Source organism: Aethalodelphis obliquidens, unplaced genomic scaffold, assembly GCF_003676395.1.
Source record: "Aethalodelphis obliquidens isolate GAN/ISIS:26980383/991018 unplaced genomic scaffold, ASM367639v1 scaffold3, whole genome shotgun sequence".
In the NCBI taxonomy this organism is placed as follows: Eukaryota; Metazoa; Chordata; class Mammalia; order Artiodactyla; family Delphinidae; genus Aethalodelphis; species Aethalodelphis obliquidens.
The window spans coordinates 2,574,626-2,598,214 of NW_020837947.1; the positions used below are offsets into that span (position 1 = coordinate 2,574,626).

At 49.1% G+C, this 23,589-nt stretch overlaps 1 protein-coding gene across 3 annotated transcripts in view; it reads left to right on the plus strand.

Moving 5' to 3' along the window:
• Positions 1-23,589, plus strand: part of RPS6KA2 (ribosomal protein S6 kinase A2) — a 298,360-nt gene that overhangs the window by 117,929 nt on the left and 156,842 nt on the right. Inside the window, exon 1 of one of the 3 annotated variants that reach the window (XM_027081423.1) lies at positions 17,192-17,537. The exons of the other annotated variants lie outside the window; for them this stretch is intronic. Within the exon in view, the coding sequence (XP_026937224.1) occupies positions 17,439-17,537 (99 nt within the window). The 5' untranslated portion in view covers positions 17,192-17,438. Of the gene's footprint in view, positions 1-17,191; positions 17,538-23,589 lie in introns of those variants that run through there. 3 annotated transcript variants of the gene reach the window in all.

Here is a 23,589-nt window from a genome sequence, read left to right on the forward strand (position 1 = left end):
CTCAGTAGTCGTGGTGCCTGGGCTTAGTTGCCCCGCGGCATGTGGGATCTTAGTTCCCTGACCAGGGATCGAACCCGCATCCCCTGCATTGTAAGGTGGATTCTTTACCACTGGACCACCAGGGAAGTCCCTGTATCCACGCCTCTTAAGCATACACACATCAATACCTGAATGTCACGTGTCATCCCTTGCCAGTGAGTTAGACATACTATTTAAGAATCCTGCGTAAGGGTTGTTGGCGTCTCTATGGCTTCTAAGCAAGCTTAGTAACTGGTGGCATATTTGATCGCTGTCACCAGTATTTCAAAGTGACAGCATAAAGTGCTTCAAGGACATTTTTTCTCCCTTCCTTGAGATAAAAGCAGTCATACTTTTCCTTGGGTTTCCTTTGTCGTCCTGTGAAGGATTGTTTCCTATTGATAAAATGTTCTTGCTATGCAAGGAAGTAGCCTAGTGGGTATCACAAATCCTTTGCAAGGTTGAGAAATACAACAGAAGTGAATCAACTGCACATCTCTAGTTTTACTCCTTGTAACGGCCTGTTTTTCAGGTGCACTTACATAATGCTGTGCATTGAGGTAATTGTGTAATCTGGTTAAAAAAAAATCTTTGAATCGCTGCCCACATGATACAACACTTTTCTGTACTTGCTGAGCTGCACAAATGGTTGCAGATGGTCGATTACAAGAAGATATGTTCTGCTTTTCACCAAAAAAAATTATAATATTAAGATGTAACTATGAGATAGAGTAGAGAAAGGACCACGGTGAAGTTGAGAGCTCTGGGTTCCAACCGAAAATGTGCTCGTGAGCAAAGCACTGGTGTTTCCTCGTGGGCAGGTGTCCCCAGCTCTCAGAGGAGGTGCTGGGTGAGGCTCTGTAATGGGGTCCCCTCGGGTGCAGGTCCTGCAGACAGGGGACCTTTGCACGGAGCCGTCCATGGGACATAGTTTTAGATGCCAGAAACAAACAAAGTGGCCTGTCCAGGCTCTAGACCCAAGCCGACCTGAGCATCCCCAGCTTCCGCACCGTCTCAAACCCGAGAAGCTGCCCAACGGGGATGAGTCTTGCAGTCCTGTCCGAGGTCCCGGGGGGGAACCTTTCTACAGACGGGTCTGAGGGTCGACACCACTTAGAATTTCAGCTGAGACATCAGGGAGAGAGAACGAGAAGGAGGGAAAGAGAGAGAGAGGGAACTGGGGAGTTTGAAGCCCACAAATTCAATTCTTCCCACCATGGAATGTCGCCTTTGCTTACATGCCTGAATCAGCTTACCTTTATGCCCAGCATTACAGGAATATTGATGCTTCAGGGCGTTGCGTCTGAGGCAAGCTGTAGTGCATACAGGACACGGGCGTGAAAAAAGGTCATCATTTCTTGACGCTAAAGTGATGACAGTGGAAAGAGGACGATCAAAAGGGACCCCCACCCCCTCTGCCTCTGGGTGGCAGGAGATTCTCCTCTCTTGTCAGCCTCTCCTAGTGCCTGCTGCAATCTGGATGTCGTATTGTTTCAGTGTCTGTGAGTAAGAATGCAGTGATGAAGGGCTTCCCGCGAGGACCCCAGAATAGAAAGCCCAGGAGGGCTAGTCTCACTCCCACAGAGGGAGAAAGGGAATCTGGCTCTGCAGCTTGGGGTGTAAGGAGATGGTAATTCCCAACAAAACAAATGAGCGTGATGCTGAGGGAATCTTCCTCCTGAATATAACTCTCTGCTTTTAAGGGACAAGAGCCCATCACGTTACCCCGACTAACAGTTCAGCCTTCAGGCCTTTGTTCTTTTAAGGGCAACAACGACTTTTTTTTTTTTTTTTGCCGTACGCAGGCCTCTCACCGCTATGGCCTCTCCCGTTGCGGAGCACAGGCTCCGGACGCGCAGGCTCAGCGGCCATGGCTCACGGGCCCAGCCGCTCCGCGGCACGTGGGATCTTCCCGGACCGGGGCACGAACCCGTGTCCCCTGCATCGGCAGGCGGACTCTCAACCACTGCGCCACCAGGGAAGCCCAACAACGACTTTTTAAATAAGAATAGTTTAAAGAAAGACCACCATCTTTCTACCCTCGCGGTGACCACTACCTGTCAACTTAGGTCTGACACACGATTCCAGATTCTGTGCTAGGAGCCCGTTGTTGTGAAAGGTGGCAGAAAGACAAGCCTCCAGACAGCCCTGTGCTTCCGGTAGCACCAATCACGGGAGACGTCACCGTGGTCCCCGCTTCACCTGCACACAAGCCCGCATGCCTGACGAGGTGCAGGGGATCCTCCGGCATCAGCCCACCCAAGTGTCTGCAGTCCAGTCCCAAACCCTAATCTCTTACTGAACACCTGCTACATGCAAGATGCTGTCCTCAAAGTGGAGGCCGCATGGAGTAATGTAGATCCCTGCCCGTAGGGAGCATATGATTTAACAGGAAGGATCACACAAGAGCAAATACAGGCAGGCCTCGGAGACACTGCGGGTTCGGGTCCAGACACCGGAATAAAGCACATATCACAATAAAGCCGGTGACATGAACTTTTTGGTTTCCTAGTGCTTATAAAAGTCTGTTTACACTATACTGTAGTCTATTAAGTGTGCAGTAGCGCTATGTCTAAAAAAATAAGGATGTACAACTTTTAATTAAAAAATACTGTATTGGGCTTCCCTGGTGGCGCAGTGGTTGAGAATCTGCCTGCCAATGCAGGAGATACGGGTTCGAGCCCTGGTCTGGGAGAATCCCACATGCTGCGGAGCAACTAGGCCCGTGAGCCACAACTACTGAGCCTACGCGTCTGGAGCCTGTGCTCCGCAACAAGAGAGGCCGCGATAGTGAGAGGCCCGCGCACTGCGATGAAGAGTGGCCCCCACTTGCCACAACTAGAGAAAGCCCACGCACAGAAACGAAGACCCAACACAGCAAAAATAAATAAATTTAAAAAAATTACTGTATTGCTAACTTATCGAAAAATGCAAACTTATCACTCTCAGCAGGGGAGGCTGAGGGCTGCGCAGTGTAGGGGCACGAGTCTGTTAGTGATGTGTGAACTGGACTGCAGTTGAGGAAGGAGGTCGGCGAGGAGAGCCTAGACCCGGGGGCAGAGGTGGTCGACAGGAAAGTGAACCTTTGAGACGCCGCACAGGTGAATTCCACGGGGCCTTGCAATTGATGGAACGCCTAAGGGGTAGCGCGAGGGAGGAGTCAACGCGCGCGAGTGCCGGGCACCCTCGTTCCGAGTCTGAGAGCTGAGTGAGCAGCGGACGGGTGATGCCGTTCTGAAGGTAAGGGCCTTGGAGGAGATGCAGGTGTGGGAATAAATCTTACAAATACAGATCAGAGCGTCCAGATGGAGCCGTCCAGCAGACAGTTATAAATATGAGATCAGAGCCATCGAGAGCTGTCGGAGCTGGAAGTATAGGGTCAGAAATTAGCTGTGTAAAGGCGGTAGATGAAAATGCTCAAATGGTGAGCCCCTGAGTGAGAATCATTGGTTCACGAATACCTGAATTCTTTCATTCATGCAGTCAAGGAGCATCTGTTAAATGTCCCTCTGGTACCAGGTGCCTTCTTGGCAGCTGGGACCCAGCTTCCACTCTCTTGGCTGTCCAGTCACGGATACAAAGGTGAAGGAGCTATCGTGGTGGCTGTAAAGTGTGTGATGCTCGTGTGTATATCACAGCGTAGGTGCACCGGGAAAGAGCATGAACATCAGGGGTGGGGCCATGTGTGTGTGGGGATGTCTGTATCAGTGTGTGCACACGTGTGTGCACGCCTGTGTGTGTGTGTAGGCAAGTTTCCCAAAAGAGGTGGTTCTAAATGAATTCTTGAAGGATCAGAGGAAATTGGACAAATGAAGATTCTACTTTTTGAAAAATAACAGAAACACTCTGTTTGGGTGATTTCAAGTTAAGTCAGAACCACTGTAGTGAAGAGTTTCTGTTGTTGAGAAGCAAGGAAAGAGGTTGAAGAGGCATGTGGGCACTTTGTGGGTTCATCTAAGGGACTTGACCTTTTTCCTAAAAAGTATGGGAAATCATAGAAGTCATAGATAAAGGGGGGCTTGACCAGACTTTTAAAACATATCCGAATGGCTTGTGGAATGACCCCCAAACTCAGAAGCCCTCACCGCATACCTGAGAGGGTCCTAGGGCCACGGGAGGCAGGTGGCTTCCCACACGCCCTCCACAGCCGTTTCCTGCCCTGAGCGCGGAGGCTGGCATGCTGTGGGCACAGCGGTGCAAGTGTGTAATACCTCGACCAGCAGAGGTCAGTCCGCACAGCCGGGCTGTGGACAGAAGGGAAAGCAGCTCAGACAAGGGAAGATTGAACACGGGAAGCATGGATGCCCATCCTGAGCGGCGCTGGGTCACCCCACAATCAGTACATTCCCAGAGGCCGTAGGAGAAACAAAACAAAATAAATCTTCTACCAAAAGAAGAGCTGTAGTATTCAAAGAACAAAATTAAGCCGTGGAGTTGACTGTCAGCGGCATTGACATGGAAAGGATAAGTCCTAGGAGAGGAGGAAACCCCAGGTAGCGTGGGTCTACGCTTTTTTCCAGAGGCTGTGTCTGTGCAGAGGGAGCCCCTGCCGGGGTGGCCTGTCCTGGGGCTCAGCCTCTATCCTGGACACGTCCTCCTGGCTCACCCGGCCCTCCCTGAAGGCGGGATCATCTTCTGGGATGCAGTGTCGGGGACCCTAATTCTTTCTACAGGGGGGCTTCTTGCACCAGCACTTCTCAAAGAAGTGACCCCCAAGGCCCCCGCCCTACCCCCGGCTCTCATGATGCTCTCCCCTTGCCAAGGCGTTGGCAGGGCTGTGCTCTCGGAAGGTGCTGGAGAATCTGTCTCCAGCTTCTGGTGCTGGCGAGTCTTGGCACGTAGACGCATCGCTCCAGTCCCTGTCTCCATGGTTGCACGGTATTGCATGGTATTCTCTCTGTGATGTGTGTCTTACAAGGGCACCAGACATTAGATTTAGGGCCAGGCTTCATCCAGTTGTGACCACATCTTCACTTGATTGCATTTGCAAAGACCCTATTTCCGAATAAGGTCTCACTCACAGCTTTGTGGGTTGGGACTTCAAACTATGTTTTGGGGGACACCAACCACACCCCCAGTCATGTTAATGCTACATGAAAACGACAAATTCCCAGGTTTTTCACATTTTTAGACCGTCGTTTAAAATATTTCCAAGCTAAAATGCTTTTGCAACATGCTTTCATGTTTGCAACTTCAGTCTAATCCTTCTTGAGAAGGATGGGAGATTTAGCTGAGGCAGTTGCTCCTGGCAGAGGGTGTCAGGATTGGAGTCTCTGACTTCCTGGAGTCACCAGACTCCCCAGCCAGTTGTCCCGGGAAGGAAGCACAGTCACAAGAATAACCGGAAGCAGTGACGTCACGGGCTGGAGAAGCAGACACAGGAGATGGGGCACGTTGGCTCAGAAATGTGGGCTGTACACAGCGTCGAACTTCAGGATGTACCATTGTGAGTCTAACATCTGTTCCCTGCAAAAGAATTCTCTTTTTTTTGGAAACTATATGTCATACGTCCTTAGCATACAGCTGATTTGGCCCTCAGTTATGGGAGGTGATGTGCTAATTACTGGCTGAAAGACAGGAAGAGGGAGGGAGAGAAGAAGAGGGTGGGCAGCTGACCTTTGCAAGCCAGTCCTCATTCTACCCTCCGTCCTGCGTCACAAAGCACATTGTGTTGAAAGCACTGGTGGCTCTCGGCCTGGCAGTCCACTGCCTGATTCGCTCACATGTCCACTCAGCAGATCTTTGCTCTGCATGTTCAGGCATCATGACAGGCAGTGTGGTTAGTGGTTTGCAAAACAGACACGATTCCTGCCCTTGTAGAGTCTACAGTCCGTTGGGAACAAGAATTAACCGAATCGTCACACGTGTACACCTGAGTATATTCCAGTCTAACGAGCTGCCGTCGCCTTAAGAGCATCTCGGGTGGGGACTGGCTGATTCTGGGGGTTCTTGGAAAGCATCTCTGAAGGACTGGTATTGGAGGTGAGAGCCAGAGGTGGAGTCTAACCTCGTGAGTGCGAGTGGGAGCACAGCATGGTCCAGCTGGGGGTAACTGGATGTGCAGTGGCCCCGAGAGAATGAGGAGGGGGCATATCTGAGAGCTGAGAGCAGGTCAGTGTAGCTGGAGCCCGGGAGCAGGAGAAGAGTGTGGAGAGATGAGTCGGAAGGGCTGAGGTCAGTTCAGTTCTTGACATTAGGCTGTTTCCATAGGTTTGGGTGCGACTGGCCGCCCTGCTTGGGTTTGTAGGGAAAGAAAGGCAGCCCAAGGCACTGATCTGGAAATAAGCTTGAGAGTTGTGTCAAAACATTATGGCTGTTTCTTAAAGCCTCTGATGGAGGGAATCCTATTAAAATTGTACTTAAAATTTTTCCAATCATATGGGGTTATTAATAATGGCATAAAAGTGATCCTTGTGGTATGGTAAGAAAAATCAGTCTACATGGCAACAATTACTTGTGAGATTGTTGTTTAGATAGTTTAGATAGTTGTGCCTAGATTAAAACATGGTCAACTTTTTGTGAATATTTCATATGAACTTGGGAAGAATGCACAATCCAAAGTGGTTGGATATATATACATATTCTTTACGTCAACTTTCTTAAATGTATTGTTTAATTATTCAACTATTTACTGATGTTTGTTCCTCTGCTTGATTTATCGTTTATTGCGAGATGTGTTGGATATTTCCCCAAACAATAATGGATTTGTCAATTTCTCCTCTTGATTCTGTCAATTTTTGATTAATATATCTTGAAACTTTATTATCTGGGGCATACGAGTTTGGAAATATTGTTATCTTCCTGGTGAATTTAAACTTCATCAATATGTAGTGAGTTTTTGATATCTTCAAATGCTTGTTGTGTAATTTGTATTGCATTTATATTGCTTCATCAGCTCTCCTCTCATTAGTATTTGCATGATATATATCTTTTCCATTCTTTTATTTCAGATCTTCTGTATCTCTTATTTTAGAAATGTCTCTATAACTAAATTCATTTTAAACCAGTTTGGCACTGTTTGTCTTTGAACTGGAGAGTTTAGCCCACTCACACTGATTGTAATTTTTGATATATTTTTATTTGTTCCTATGCTGTTAGTTTGTGTAAGGTCTAGGATCTGACTTTGCGTGACTTTCAAACTAACAATTAGCATGTTCCTGTTTTATGGGTGTTGCAAGAAGACATAAGCTTCCAGGATCAGAGAGAAGGGACCTTTACCAGTCTAGTGACATGAGTACCATATTTGCATTGGTTTTCTTTGCCCCCCACCACTCAGGGTGCAGTGAAGGGGAAGCAGATGGATGCTATGCTCACAGTGAACCTGCATCCCAGTCGAGGAACGCTGAGCTTGGGGACCTTGTGTTTATAGCAAGGGGTAAGCAAGCCTGTTCTTTGTCCTGGAGGAAAATGCTACCTCATCCTGCAAAGTTGCTCGCTGCAAACACAAGCCTGAGAAATGGGTTAAGAATGCTCAGTGTGCAATGTTCCTCACACACTCGGCATGAATGGGTGACGAATGCAGAGACACGCTTGCCCCTGGTGGTTGCCGCTCCCAGCAGCTTGTGTTTTCCATTTATCCTCCTTTTTCTGAATTTCTTTTTTCCCTTCCTTCTTGTCTACTTCTGGAATATTTTCTTGCTCTATACTTTTGTCTCTGTTAATTTAAGAATTCCAGTCAGCTCTCCCATATCTGCGGATTCAGCATCTGTGGATTCAGCCAAGCTTGGATCCACCGATGGTACGACAGCATTTTACGTAAGGCACTGAGCATCTGCAGATTTTGGTGTCCGAGGGGGTCTTGGAACCAGTTCCCCATGGATACCAATGGACAGCTGTACACAGTGAATTTCTACTTTTTCATTGGTTGCTCTAGAAATTTTAGCATGTATATTTAACTTAGTCTAAAAGTAATCTGCATCTTTATTGACTTCCAGAAAAAATACAAGGACGTTAGAAGATTGTAACTCTGATCACCCTCCTTATGCATATGCTGTTTTTTCAATCAAGGTTTCATTTCTAACTTGATTTTTATTTCTTTTTATGCAGTCCATGAGTGTTTAGCTCTCCCCATATGTTTTCATTGGTAGTGAACTTTCTCAGGTTCTTGATCTGGAAGTGTCTTTCTGGTTTGCATTCTGTCAATTTTCAGCAGATCTAACTTTTCCTTTATCAGCTCTTTCTTGGACTTTGTCTAAAGTGCTATTTAATCTACCTATTTTAAAATTTACATCATTACGATTTTATTTATTTATTTATTACTATTATTATTTTTTGCGGTACGCGGGCCTCTCACCGTTGTGGCCTCTCCCGTTGCGGAGCACAGGCTCCGGACGCGCAGGCTCAGCGGCCGTGGCTCACGGGCCCAGCCGCTCCGCGGCATGTGGGATCTTCCCGGACCGGGGCACGAACCCGTGTCCCCTGCATCGGCAGGCGGACTCTCAACCACTGCGCCACCAGGGAAGCCCACGGTTTTAGTTTTAAAGTTCTACTTTTGTTTACAAATCTGCTGGACCATTTTATAACCTCTAATTTCCTTGTAATGTCTTCAGGCCCCCTTTTTGGGCTTTAAACATATTAAGCACATGCAGTCTTCACACGTCTGCTTCTGCAACTCGCTGTTCCTACTCACTGTTTGCTCCCGGTGGCTTACCTCCTCGTGTGTTTAGCAATTCATGATCGTGAGCCCATATTCCTGACAATTTTCTCTGTGGTTAAACTTTGAGACCCCTCCAGAGTACTGACATTTGCTTCCATGTGGCCCTCGGGCTGCTATAAGCTGGGATGTTTAAAAAGTTGGGCTTCCCTGGTGGCGCAGTGGTTGAGAGTCCGCCTGCCGATGCAGGGGACACGGGTTCGTGCCCCGGTCCGGGAAGATCCCACATGCCGCGGAGCGGCTGGGCCCGTGAGCCATGGCCGCTGAGCCTGCGCGTCCGGAGCCTGTGCTCCGCGACGGGAGAGGCCACAGCAGTGAGAGGCCCGCGTACCGCAAAAAAGAAAACGGAAAAAAAAAGTAAATATGTGGCTTGGAGTTTCTCAGGGTGAGAATTTTGGCCTCCACTAGCATGAAGAGGAGCCACAGAAACATCAAAGGAGAATCTCCTTCTCTTTCCAGCGCTCACACCTGCATAAGCAACTCTCCTCCTGCAGGGAGAGAATTTCCCAGCCTACCTTAGGCTCTGCCCCACCAGGGTCCTGACTTTCAGGGTGGGTCTGACCTGCCCTCCTACCCTGCGCATGGGCCCCAGGCTTTCTCCAGTTCTCCCCCAACCCGCCCATTCCCCAGAGCCTGATAAGACCTGGGTCTCGATCACAGGGATTGACACTGGCTACAGGACAAATGTTGCTCAGAATGCTGCTTACCTTTGGAGAACATCTTCTCATGCTCATCCTTTGTCTAAGTGTGTTTCCCCCCACTTACTATTGGCTCCTCCGTGCTTTAAAAAAAAGAGAGGATTTTCCCTCTGTTTTACGTATCGCAGGAAATCTGCCTCTACATACGTAACCCGCTGTATTGCCAAGAATGCCCTCACCCTGCCCCAGCCTGGTCCTGTGGCCTTCTCGTGAGGATGATGAGGGATGGACCACAGGACACCACACGCCATGGAGCCTAAGCCCCTATGGTTTTGTTTTTAGTGTCCCTGCGTATTTTTTAATGTGCTTATCTAGTTCCCATCCCTAAAATAAATATCTAGTGCCCGAAAGGCTGTAGATGTCTATGAAATATTTTTTAAAAGATGAACATTTCCTGCTAAAAAAAATTTTGGCAAGGATTTCACATTCTCCTTTGTACCCAATTCCAGGTCTTGAGAGACTTTTCTATTATAAGAGGTCTTTTTTTTTTTTCTTTTTAAGTTGCAAAAATCCTTCCTGCTATAGTTGTAACCTGTTTCCTCTTTCCGGCTAACTCCCTTCCTTTTAAAGTTCCTCTCTAATTTATGTATAGGCTCAGGTTGACAAGAAAAAGCCCTTATTTCTCTGTTCACAGGTCAGTTTCCTCACATACTGTTATTCCAGATTCTCCGTTCAGTCGTGAGCCTTCCTACTGACCGTCTTTGTCATGAAGGTTCCCTGAACATTTGTGGGATGAGAAGTGTGTTCGTGTCCACAACAAAGGGCTGCCAACACAAAGCCCCACCAACAGGGTGGCTTAAAACAACAGAACTGTATCGTCTCATTGTTCTGAAGGCCACAAGTCCAAGATCAAGGCATCAGGGGGCCGCTGGTCCTCTGAAGGCCACAAGTCCAAGATCAAGGCATCAGGGGCCGCTGGTCCTCTGAAGGCCACAAGTCCAAGATCAAGGCATCAGGGGGCCGCTGGTCCTCTGAAGGCCACAAGTCCAAGATCAAGGCATCAGGGGGCCGCTGGTCCTCTGAAACCTGTAGGGAATCTTTCCTGCCTCTTCTAGCTTCCGGCCACGGCTGCATCTCTCCCTTCTCTGCCTCCATGCACGTGGCCTCCTCCACTGTCTGCCTTCATGTGGCCTTCGTACGAGGACACCAGTCTCACTGGATTATGCCCGCCCCACTCCAGCGTGACCTCATCTTACTGTGTCTGCAATGACCCTATTTTCAAATAAGGCCACATTCTGAGGTCCTGGGGGTCAGGGCTCTAACGTGCTTTTAGAGGGGACACAACCCAACCTGTAACAACATGTGAACAATAGTGAAGCTCAAACCCGGAAGTCCTACGGATGCTGTCGCCTCCCGCGACAGACTGGGGGGTTTTGCCCCTCCCCCCTTTAAAACACTGATCATTAGAAAAGACCAAGTGAGAGCACCGGCATTAATGTTTTCAAGTGTCCTACCGCGGCATGGACGCGTAGTCAGACGCCTCACCTTGGCGTCCCTCCGCTGCATCCTGAGTAAACTAAGTTTTCACAAGGAAACCTAGGCTTTCGGCTCCCAGAGCACAGCATTCTGCTGCCAGAGGCACTCACGCTGCCTGGCCCCAAGGCCATAATGGAGCCACTGGCGGCTGCCACCTGGACTTCTGTCTGTGAGATGCTCTGACGGCAGACCCTTGGCCCCAGTGGCGTTTCCTGGGCAAGTGCAGTTGTCTAGGGAAGTGAGGACCCCAGCCTGTCACCCCGTGGTTGCCACCCCTTCTAGTGCTTTCTTTTGGTGCCCAGCCACTATTGCTTGATACGCTGTGAATCTGTGAGGTCCTGGATATGCAGACCTTGTCTGAATTCTTCTCTTGTGTGTCAGTTTAGACGGTTGGTTCACCTCCCTGGGCCTCAGTTTCTCCACCTCATAAGATGGGGTTCACTGTGTCTGTTTCATAGAGTTCCCAGTGTGTTACAGAGATGGAATAATAATGTAGGCCCAGATCTTCATAACCAGCAAATCCCTGATGACATTCATCACAGAATCCCTTTAAGCCAGCACGCACAGAGTGCTTGCTCTAGACAGTGGCCAACCCGAGTGCTTCCAGGTGGGTAAGAGACACGCAGAAGCCAGGAGTCGTAACCCAGCATAGTAAGTAAAACAAGGACCCCAGGGGAGGACTCCCTAGCACAGCCTGTGGGTGCGGGGATTCCATTAGGCTTCCCAGCAACAATAGTGAATCTTGAAGAAGGTGGGAAAGCGGGTGGGAAGGATGTCCAGGCAGTGGCCACAGCGCAGTGGAGGCTGGACGTTCCTGTTGACACAGGTGTCCGCGCAGTGGGCCCAGGAGGAGAGGGCACCGTGATGGAGGAGAACACGGCCTCCTGGCTCTGGGGTCGCACTTCATTCCTGCAGACGCTGGAGCTATGGCGTGCTGTTTGCTTCGAAACAGATTGCTTTGGTAGTGGGATTGCAGACGGGTTGCCGGGGCGGGGCGGGGGTGGGGGCAGCGTTGAGCCAGGAGTTACTGTATTCCTGCACCAATGGTTACTGATGCGGGGCTGGAAGGAAGGGAGACAGGAACGCTACTTAGGAAGTGTCACAAGCCTGGGTCGTTACACATACGGAATGAAGGAGTGACAGAGTGGCTATTCCTCATCTTCTGGTTCAGGCGGTGGGGTGACTGGCCGTGCCCTGCACAGGACAATAGAGTTTAACGGAGAGAGCTTTCAGGTTAAAATTCTAGAAAAGGGGGATCTACTCCTTTCCCAGACGTGTCATTGATTTTTCTGTGTGAAACTCCAGGATTTTAACAAGTAGCATCTTTGTTGAGCACTTTACAGTTTACAGAGCACTTCCTCATACTGGTTTACTGTGTGGAGTTGCCAGTTTTGTAGGTGACAACCTTGTGAGGAAAGTAGACAGGTTTCTCCCCTCCCCTCTCCCCTCCCCCGCTCCCCCTTCATCACACAGTGTGGGCTTTCTGGACCTCAGCGCTGACGCGTTTCGGATGGGATCGTTCTTGGTGGGGATGTCCTGGGCACTGTGGAGATTCATCAGCGTCCCTGGCCTCTGCCCACTAGATGCCAGCAGCCTCCTTCCTGTCACCCCCAGTTGTGACAACCCAAAACGTCTCCAGACATTGCCAAATGTCCGCTCGACAAAGTCACCCCCAGTTCTAAAGGCTCGGAGGATTTGGGCAAAGGTGAAGTCATAATCGGAACAGTGGGTAGAAATTCGATTCAAGATGTTTCACTTTCTGACGTACATTCCACGATGCGATGCTTCTTACCACTGTACGTTTTTAGCTATTGCTCCCCGAGCCGCAGCTGTATCGCATTTGCTCTTTAACAAAGAGGACATTTATGTTCCGCTACCTCTGTTCCGTGTCCAGGGCTACGTCGCTTCGTTTCCAGAGTATTTTATTCATTTTCACAGTCTCTTGTTTGTTCCTCACATTTTCATTTCTTCCTTTTATTTCCTTAAAACATGTGAGATTTGATAATTTTCCATTCGACGTCTGCTAAGTCCAGCAGCTGAAGTCCACGCGTCTGATTCTGTAGTCGGTTGTCTTGCTGGCTTTGCCGATACCCCGTGTCCTTGTGAACTGTGCGTTCAGTGGCTGTGAGCTTGTGCTCCTGGTAACTGTGTGCGAGGAATTCTTTGAATCCTGGGTTTAATGTGGATTTCTCTAGAGAGCATTTCTGTGTGTTTCTGCTGGGCACCTGGGCTCAGAACCAGCTGAGACCACTTTAAGTACTCAACTTGAGTTGTCGTTGTTGTTTTTGGTTACATGGAAAGTGAATTAGGTCCACAGGCCTGTGTCAGGGCTGGCTGTGCTCTTTCCCTTCCCTGCCACCCCACCCTGCGTGGCTGGGCATCTGACCTCTGTGGCCCTTGAGGGTTAAATTTGAATCTCCAGGTTGCAACCCTGGACGGCATTCTCGACTCCGCACTGCCCACTTCCATCGTAACTGGTTTGTTGCACAAACCTGGCGTGTGCTTGGATCACCACACACCTTCCACTCTTTGTCGGAAGAGTGGACAGTGAAAGGACCCTGGCAATTTCGACGGCTTTCCTTCCCTTTCTTGAACAAGAGACAACTGCATTCACTTTAGGTTTTAAACTTGATCAGGAAGTTAGTGCTTCCAGTCCTAGGACTGATCAAACTCAGACATTCTCTTTGCCCAGCTTGAATTTCCATCACACTGGAAGCCTGCAGCATCCTTTTCAGGGTCAGAGCGGGAGGAGAGGAGAGATGAAGACGTACTTAGACTGCTCCTGGCCCAGCTGACCCCTTCTCTCATGGTCAGCTGTCTCGTCTTCTTCCGAGGTTGTTGTGGCTGGAGACCCTCCCCCCGTGCCCTCCCTCCCCAGCTGCAGCCCACTTACAGGACAGCGCCTTTCATTTTGGGGGTTACTTAGAATTCTTCCCTCAGCCTTGGGCCTGGTGCCGGGCAGGGCCTCAGGGACCTCCAAACGTGCCCGTCTCCTGCACGGCCACGTCTCATCTGTCGGAGACATTGGTGTATCCTTTTCCCCACAAGCCCTGGGAACGCAGGCCACTCCGTGAGCAGTCCCCCCTGGTGCCTCCCCAGGGCCATGGCCGCCCTGCTCCCCCCTTTAGAAGGCAGGCCCCAGCACATCACAGCTGTCATGGTGGGGCTTGAAATAAAGGAGGGGCATCCCCCCAACCCCGGAAGGTCCTTTGGGTGGAGGGAAGGGAAGGTGGAACGGCACAGATTTTGCCAGTCACCTTGCTGACAAAAGCCTCCCTCCCCTTCCTGCCAGGGCGTCCTGTGTTCTCAGGAAGGGGCAGCTCCAGGGCTTTGGAAGGCTGTCGGTTATCATCCTTGGAATTCTGAAATCATTAACCTCTTGTGTATCGGGGACTTGGTAGGAACTTTACTTTCCGTTCATCAATCATGAAATTCTGTTTGTTCCAAGTTCTCAATAATCCTGTTCTTCCGCAGCTGGGGACCGCGTCCCCTCTGTCTGTCCAGGACCCGCGTCCTTGTCCGCGGCGCTCACCCCAAATGCCGCCTCCTCGGCTTCTCCAGTTAGGATTCGCTCCTCATTTATCTCTGTTCTTGTAGCATTTTCTTACATGTTTCTTTCACATTATGTAAAACCTGCATCCGATTTGCCTATTCACTTTCCTTCTCTAACACACGGCCGTGAACTTCTGGAGGTCAGGAGCCGCGTCATAATCACGTCCGTTTCCCCTGGGCCAAGCACTGGGCCAGGTGCTCAGAGGAGCTTCATAATCGTGTGTTCAACTGAATCGAAAGCACACAGCCAGTCTGGTCCTCTCTTGGAGGCAGCATTAGCCATGGAATTCAGTCCCAGACCGATCGTGCTTAAGTCGGGGAGAAACCCAAGATGATCAGGTGTCTGCTGAGCTTTTGGTCTTCTCTCCAAGCTTCCCCCCCCCCCCCATCATCTGGGCACCAGCCCAGCCTTTATTAAGCTCACTTTTTCTTTCCCAAAATTTGCTAGGGATCATTTGGACCCAAGTTAAAGTGGGCCCTGATACCTACCCCAGATTTGGTGGTCTGGAGGGTTTGGTGGTAAATGATTGCCAGAGACTTTGATATACCTCTGTTTTACTGGCAGAAGGGCAAACAGACTTGTTCTAGCAATGAAATGAATTTCTTAGTTGAAATATGGAAGCTGCTTTTTCTTTTCTTTTGAGATGTCCAAGTTCAGCAGAGCCATTTTGTAGCACTCAGCTGTGAGGGATTGTGGATGTCCCATAAGACCCTGCCTTCCCAGTCCTGTTACACCAGGTCAAAATGCTCTTTAAAAAAAAAAAAAAAAATTATTTATTTACTTATTTGGCTGCACCGGGTCTTCGTTGCAGCATATGGGCTCTTAGTTGCAGCATGCGGGATCTAGTTCCCTGACCAGGGATCAAACCCAGGCCCCCTGCACTGGGAGTGTGGAGTCTTAACCACTGGACCACCAGGGAAGTCTCAAAATGCTCTTGTTGGTAATACACAAGCCTGCCCCAAGGCTATTGCTCTGTGCAGGGTGCCCCTGAGCTAGCATCACTGACAAACCATACTCCTGTCTCTGACTAGTTGTACCATCTACCCACAGCCGGCTTCTTCCTCATTCTCGGAGCAGGTGACCAGCCTGATGTCTGATGTCCGTCAGCTGCTGTCTTTTCCAGAGAAGCAACGTGGCACAGCCCTGGCGTGTCTTTGTTTGCTTAGAGCTGGGATACCTGAGTGGTGGTGGCGGGAGACCCAGGGTGGTAGGAAGCTCATTCCCAGCGTGGGGATAGTGGCCCTCCAGCAGAAGAATCCTTGTGGGAAGCAGGAACCGGTTTGGGGCATATTTTCATCTTAGGGATGCACGGTGGGAACACAGAACATGCAAGTGTGCTGAAGCCCATCAGTTAAGGAAGTGGCAGTGCCAGGCATCGTGATGCTAAACTGCACTCTTACCACCACTGAACCCCAGGGAGACTATCTGACCTCACCTCTTGACCCAGATGCAGCACGAACTGACCAGTTCTTATCTGGGAGCATCCGCTGCCTTTACACACTTCAGCAAAGATAGCCTGACACAAGTAGTAATGCGACCTTTGATTACGCCGAGGGATGATATGACATGTAGATTTTTCACAATCTGCCTAGCAAAGCGGTACTTGGCACACAGCAGCGGGTGCAAGAATGCTTCTGGACTTTTCAGGGGCTGGTGGCAGTATGCTAATGAGATTGTTTGGCCCTGTTTTAAACATAAAAATACGTGGACAGTGCACAAGAGGAAAACAAAAGGCTGCACATAGTCCTAAGCTCACAAATCTGGAACTGCCTACAGCCCTCTGGTGAGCATTTCTAGGAAAAAAAGAAAAACAAAGGGTGTTCCCCTTTAAGGCAAATCCCCTGCAGCCCAGCAGCTGGTTTCTGAGAGCCCTGACTCAGGACACTCTGTGTTTAGGCCCTGATAAGTCATCCGTTTGGATAATTTTCTATACATGGAGTCGGAGGTCATGGAGAACGGATGTGTCTTTGTTCTCCAAACACTGCCCTGGGAGGCTTCCCCAGCTGGCTGCCGGCGTCCCGGGCTGTGTGGGGATCCTTTCGTCACCCGGGCAAGGACTGGCGGACCCCCAGGCCGGGCGCCTGGGCCGCGGGGACGGGCTCAAGAAGAGGGCCGCAGGGGCCAAGGGGCGAGGAGAGGTGCAGAGCGCACGTGTGCAGGCTCATGGTGCACCCCTCCACCCTTTTGTTCCAGGTTCTAGAAGTGTTTGCTAATCAGCAATTAAAGTTTTGTACGGCACAGAAGAGCATGATTCCAAAGTCTGTATATGGGTGCTTTAAGGAAAGAAAACATGACACCCCAAGCTAGAAAAAAGCCCAACAGGCCAACGAAGTAGAACAGAGAGCAAGCGACAGGCGCAGCTGAGCTGCCTCACCGCCCTCCCCGCGCGGCGCAGCAGTCCTCCTCGGGCTCATCAGGCATGCGCCTCCGAGGGCGCTGATTGGCGGAGGGGGCGGTGGGCGGGGCAGAGCCGCAGAGAGCGAGTACTTGGAGGCGGGGGTGGAGGGGGTGGGGTGGGGAGGAGAAGTGAGAGCCTGGGGCTGTAGGGCGGTGGGCGCTGATTGGTGGTAGTGGCTGAGAAGGAGGAGGTGGGCGTGGCTGGGCGCGCCGGCGGGCTCTGATTGGCGGTAGTGGCGGGGGCCGGCTCCTCCTTGGGCCTGAGGAGGAGGAGGAGGAGGAGGAGGGGGAGAGGGAGGGGGAGGGAGAGCCTGGGGCGGCGGACTCTGATTGGCGGTAGTGGCGGAGGGCCGGGCGGGGCGGCAGGTGCTGATTGGCAGTAGTGGCTGGGGGCGGGGCGGGGCGGGGCTGCCCGGGGCTGGTCCTCGCAGGCAGGAGGAGGAGGAGGGAGCGCTGGGCCCCCGGCCGCCGTGGCCGGCTCGGCCTGCCCTTTGTGCCCGCAGCCCGCGCCCCGTGCCGATGGCCGCTGCGCCGGGCTTCCTGACCGCTCGCGCCCGCAGACGGACCTAACCCCGCGCGCCTGGGATGCGCCGGGGATGCGCGTCCTCCGGCCCTGCTGCTCCTCGCGGCTGGGCGCCGGGCGATGGAGCTGAGCATGAAGAAGTTCACCGTGCGCAGGTTCTTCTCCGTGTACCTGCGCAAGAAGTCGCGCTCCAAGAGCTCCAGTCTTAGCCGACTCGAGGTAAATGCCCTAGCCTCTGAGCGCGCAGGTACCCAGGTCCCCGCCGCGCCCTGGAGGATGCTGCGGGTCTTGGGGCCATACATCCCGAGCCCTTTCCTATTGTCACATGCACGGTCACCCTGAGATCCATGTCAGGGAGTTAAAGTTGAAAGCTGGTCCGGTTTTCCTAAAACCGAACGTTATTGTTGGGACTTACTGATAACTGGACCGGTCCTCGGGTCCTCAACAGGGACTAAACTTTGCCCCCATTGAATTTCTAACTAATTTTGTTACACGCTCTGCGCAGGGTTTGGGGTAGTCACCCTGGGTGCCCACAGGGGTGCTCCGGGTGGGGAGGGCTTTTCAGCCCGTGTCGCTCGCTGTGGCACCTCAGAAGTCCCAAGTACAGAACCTGCCTAGCCCCACCCTAGGCTGGTGTTGATCGGGTTTATTTTGCCTTGACCCAGAGCCACACAAATACTACCATGTAGTGTAGGTTGTTCGTGTATTTGAAATCAGTGTAGAATTGACAAAAAGGGATTTTTTTTTTTTTTTTAAAAAAGGCAGCAACACAATTTACTTGGATCAGTCTGAAACGGTGCTCAGTAGTAAAGTGCCTGATGCAATATCTCTGCAGCTCGGGGTTTGATATAGATTCGTCCCGAAAGCCAGAGGACCCTGAAAATAGTGTCCTTTTCTCGGGTCCTGCATCATGTCATGTTCAGGTTTCCAAGTCATCTGTGGACGGTTCTCTAATGTGTTTTGTATTTCACAAATCACATCTTATTCTCTTCATCCCAGTGTCCAGAGTACATGGTTGAATCTATAGATGACCTAACTGTGAAGCATGTTTAAGTAAAAAAAAAGAAAAAGAAAAAGACATTGTGGGGTTTGGGGGGAGGGGGTGGGAGGTGATGACACAGCCTAGAGGTTTCTTTTGACATTGCCCTCGCCTGTGCCACAAGGCTGGCACCTATGGAGGTTTTGATGTGTTTTTTTCTAACGAAGTCAAATCAATTGGAACAATGTCACATTTTTCATCTTGAGTTTCTTTGTCCTGGCTGCCATGATATTAGATACAGGCATGGGTTCTGCAACAATTAAGAGGGCTTTAGGGAAAGCTCAGGAATAGACATGAAAGCAACAGGGAATTACTTGTTTAAAAAGTTTCTGTTATGATATCACTAAATCAGAATTTTAAGAACTAGGTTAGGTTTCTGAGGGTAAAACATATCTTTCAAACAAATACAACTATTCATTAAATTGTGCAGGAGGGCTTGCTTTAAACCTCATGCTGACAGAGATGAAGCATAAGTTCACTGAGATAAGTCATTTTCCTGGGTCTCAGGCACTCAAAAAACGAAAGTGGACAAGAATAGAAACTCAGGAAGTATTCACCTTTATACCTAGTATGTCTTTATTCATCGGAATGCCAAGTTTATTATTCAGCGCCTTGTCTCCTTCCATTTATTGTCCTTGTCAAGGCGAGGCAGTAAAGTCCCGGAGTCGTTTAAGAAGAGGGGCATAAACACTGGCAAAGCCGTGGAGTCAGGAGTCCTCTCGGCACGATATACTCACCTCTGGTGTTCTGGTTCGGCAAGGAGAACCGGGTTGTGGAAGTGCCTCAAAAAATATATATAATAGGAACCAAGTGTTGCTTAGAAACAATGTTGCTTCAATGTGAAAATAAAATTTCTGTATACAAAATAAAACTATAAATAAACCATCAGCTATGCAGAAGGTCAAGCCGACGAGGAGGAAATGTAGTCTGTCAGCATGTGGTCAGCGAGCACTTGTCTGACCCAGGTGCTTGTGCTGGGGGCTGGACAGAAGGTCTGATAAAGATGCCCAGCACTGATAACAGTGCTCTGTTCTTTGCAGATGCTCTCAGCAGCTGCTTGCAGTTGATACTTGTGAAAAATCCAGGTAGACATGTGTTACTCTCCTCATTCTACTGCTAGGGAGGAAAAACCCTGAGAACAAAACCTGAGAATCATGCTGAAAACCGAACAACTAATTCACTCTGCAAGTGTTTACTGAGAACCTCCTATGTGTGCAGCTCTTTTCTGGGCATTGTAGGTCCAAAAAATATAAGACGGAGCAGCGCTGGCCTCATGGTGCCCCCCACCTAGTGGGGGATCGAATCAGTGACTGACTGACCAGTGCTTCAGTCCAGTAAATTCCGTGTTCCTGCCCGGCTACCTTCCATCATTTCCCAAAGAAGCCTGTCTATTCGTTTGTATAGTCAGAGCAGATTATAGACCAAGAAGAACTCACCAAACATTGTGAAAATTAGGAGGCAGGTTTGTCAATAATTTGAGGTTGAGAAGTAGGACATATAAAGTACTTAACAGGGATAGGTATGTAGTCCTCTGTTTGGACTAATGAAAAAGATAACTCATTTTGTAAAAAGAATCGTGGTTATTTTTAAACTCTTTCTGGGAAATTTATATTTTAAAATATACACAGAGACTTTGAAAATTTTTGTTTTCTTTACATTCAAAATCTAGTGATATTAACAGGAAAGTAATAGTACTTACTTTAAGGTTGAAACAGTATCATCTTTGTCAAAAAGGCTTTTAGGGAGAGGCCTAGTGTTTCACACTCGCTTTTAAATTTGACTTGACTCTCCGATCTAGAACTCAGCATTTGGTCAACTCTAACCACCAGAGAAGCCGGGTTGTTTGATCAGATTTGGAATCAGTTTATGAATTACAGCTTAAATGTTTTTACAGTGTATCAGCATTGCAGCAGCTGAGTCGGCTAGATCTTGGACTCTGACAAGGATGATTCTGGGGGTTTCTAAAGGCAACTTGGATGTCTTGCACAGATTTCTATGCGCATGGCCTAGAATGGTTTCAGGGCTCAGCGTCTGCCAGACCCTCACTCCCGAGAAAGCTCTGATATCAGGTCATTGACAACATTGCCTGAGAGCCATAGTACCTCTAGAAGGTGTAACCATTGCCTCATCTAACTGTCCATTTCATTCATAGATGAGAAAATGGGACCCAGGGAAGCAAAATGACTTGCTTATGCTCCTAAAATGTTTGACAGGGAGTTCGTTACTCTAAGAGCATGTACTGTTTATTATTAATTTTAGCCATTTCAGGTTGCGTGGTTATTGGCGTTTACCAAGTATTAGATGATGCCTGAATGAAGGCTGTTACAAGCTTTAAAAGAAAACGACTCTAGGGGCTATTTTGGAATGTGCTTCGTAACCTAAAGTTACTCTAGAAAACCTTTCCTGGAAGTTAGAACGTTCCAGGTGAATTGGGGCTTTGCATCAGGTTTACTGAAATTGGATTCTCACTTTTACATCTCACAGCAGGGCAGTTCCTTAAGCTCCCTAAGCCTCAGTTTTCTCCACTGTGAAATGGGGATGGTAGTAGTTCCTGCCTCTCGGGGTTAGTATGAGGGGTCTGAGCCACCATATGTAAAGGCTTAATGCGGAGTCTGGGTGATAAAATCAATGATCAATCATTGTTGGCTATGGATATTGATAAAATATTCCCCGGGTTCATTGATATTTTTCATGTTGTTCAGTGTCTGCTGGTTCTGTCTGAAGCTGAGGTTGCCCCTACGGCCTGCGGAGCCCATGGCTCGTGCTGTCTCCCAGCCTGGTAATTAATTAATCGTTGAGGCACCCTTGCTGAGTGCCTTGGGGAAGAATAGGCAGAGATCAATCCTCCCAGGCTGGATTCCAGCCTGTTTCATTCGATAGGACTGGCCCCATTTGCTAAGATGACAGCCCCAGTCCGTCATCTGGCTGGGATGGTGATAGTCCTTTTCCTTATCTTGCCTGTCACCCTGGGATCCGAGAATGCATTACAGTGCAGGTCCTGGAGCCGCGGCACCCAGAGCTCAGGCTGCTTCTAGAGTCAGGACCTGCCCCAGCGTCAATGTCCTGACTTCGCAGAGCTTTGGGAAGGAAGCCCGCCTACTCATCCTTCAGTAGCCTGGGAAAACCTCCAAAGTGTGAGCCAACTCCAGAGCCTAGCCTTGGGGCTGGGGAAGGTTGAGAGAGGTTGGCCAGGAAAGGCTTGGGAGGAAATATTGGGTTTCAGTTAGTGAAAAGTGATATTGTTTACTCGGGGTAAGATTTATCTACCAATCTGCTAAACGTATCAGTACTCAGTGTCGGTTCATTTAGGGAACGCTTATTTTGCTTGAGGTTATCACCAAAGACGGGAAGTTGGTTCTCTTTGTTTACCTATCATTTCATCTGGTTTTGACATTTTTACTGAAAGACAGTTGCGGGTGAGTGAGAAGGATAAAAGACAAGTCCTCTCTCTGGGGTATTGATAGTGGTAAACTGTTGAGTGGAGAAGAATTTCATCTATTACTTAGCTCAATTATCTACACACTCAGACTTTTTAGTGTATACCATGTGCATTGTGCAAAGCAGTTGAGATATAAAGGTCTGATCCCTGCCCTCAGTGAACTTAACATCTAGTGAGAGAGAGAGGCAGACACGTAAATGGCAGCCCGCTATGTAGGGTGTAAGTCCTGTGAAATTATTGGCATCATTGGAGTTCAGTGGTCTGATTACATCAATTGTCAATCTGTTCCGATTTCCAACGCTCACAGATAATCAGGCATTATCTGTGTGAACATGTGCACACATGAGTATATTTTAATTGCTTACCCCTTTTTAAAGGAAGCATGGTATCCTAATAAATTAAATGTTAAGGGACTCTTAGCAAATAGAGCCGTGTTGGCTCCGGTCATGAAAAAAAGAAAAAGAAAGAAAACTTCCTGGAAAGTTAAACATTCAAGCTTATTCTTGGTCCTTCACTGGTAACTTCTTGATATTGGGAGGTTTCCAGGAAAACCATTTCTAATTAAAAATAATTTACAGGTAATTTCAGTAAATGCACCCAAAGAAATTCTGTGTTAATCCTGATTTTGCTGGGCTTTTGGATAGCAATAACAGCACCAAAAAGTCAGAGAAGACCACGAGAAATAGTCCATTTTAGTGAATACTTAACTTGCTTATTGTTTTGCCTATTTATGCTTTGTTCTGTTTTGAAGACACTAGACTTAATTCCTTATTGGTGGTCTGCCTTATCTTTGCAATTTCATTACATACTTTTCTCTCCTTAACATCCAAGAAAACTCCCCAAAGTACTGTTTCTTATTTAAAAATATGTGAAAAGACAACCCAAAATATTACTCCACCCCCCCTTTTTTTTTTCGCGGTATGCGGGCCTCTCACCGCTGTGGCCTCTCCCGTTGCGGAGCACAGGCTCCGGACGCGCAGGCTCAGCGGCCATGGCTCACGGGCGCAGCCGCTCCGCGGCATGTGGGATCCTCCCGGACCGGGGCACGAACCCGTGTCCCCTGCCTCGGCAGGCGGACTCCCAACAACTGCGCCACCAGGGAAGCCCATACTTCACCCCTTTTTTAAAAAAAATATTTTATTCAAGTATAGTTGATTTACATTGTTGTGTTAATTTCTGCTGTACAGCAAAGTGATTCAGTTATACACATATATACATTCTTTTTCATGTTCTTTTCCATTATGGTTTATCCCAGGATATTGAATATAGTTCCCTGTGCTCTACAGTTGGACTTCGTTGTTTATCCATTCTATATATAATCGTTTGCATCTGCTAATCGCAAACTCCCAATCCATCCCTCCCTCACCCCTTCCCCCTTGGCAACCACAAGTCTGTTCTCTCTGTCTGTGAGTCTGTTTCATAGATTCACCCTTTTTTCTCTCCACCTCTTTGGCCTATTCATTCTGAGAGTCTTCCACCACACACCTCGATGCAGCAAAGACTCTTTATGTATATTTTTCATGCATTCCGAAGTACAGGAATAAACTGAAATCACACTGAGTGAAAACTGGAATATCTGATGTCCACATCATCTGACTTGCTGCTTCCCCAGGATTTCGCTCTGTTTCTTGCATGCTGGGTGGGCGATTTCCTAGATGTGTCAAGTTTATAAGTGGGTAGGAGGCGTCGGAACCCTGAGGCAGGGAGAGAGCAGGGGCTTGGGCAGGAGGTGAAGAGTGAGCCTGTGAGCCGGGGATCAGTCAGTGCAGGGCTCCAGTGGGGAGCGCTCCTTC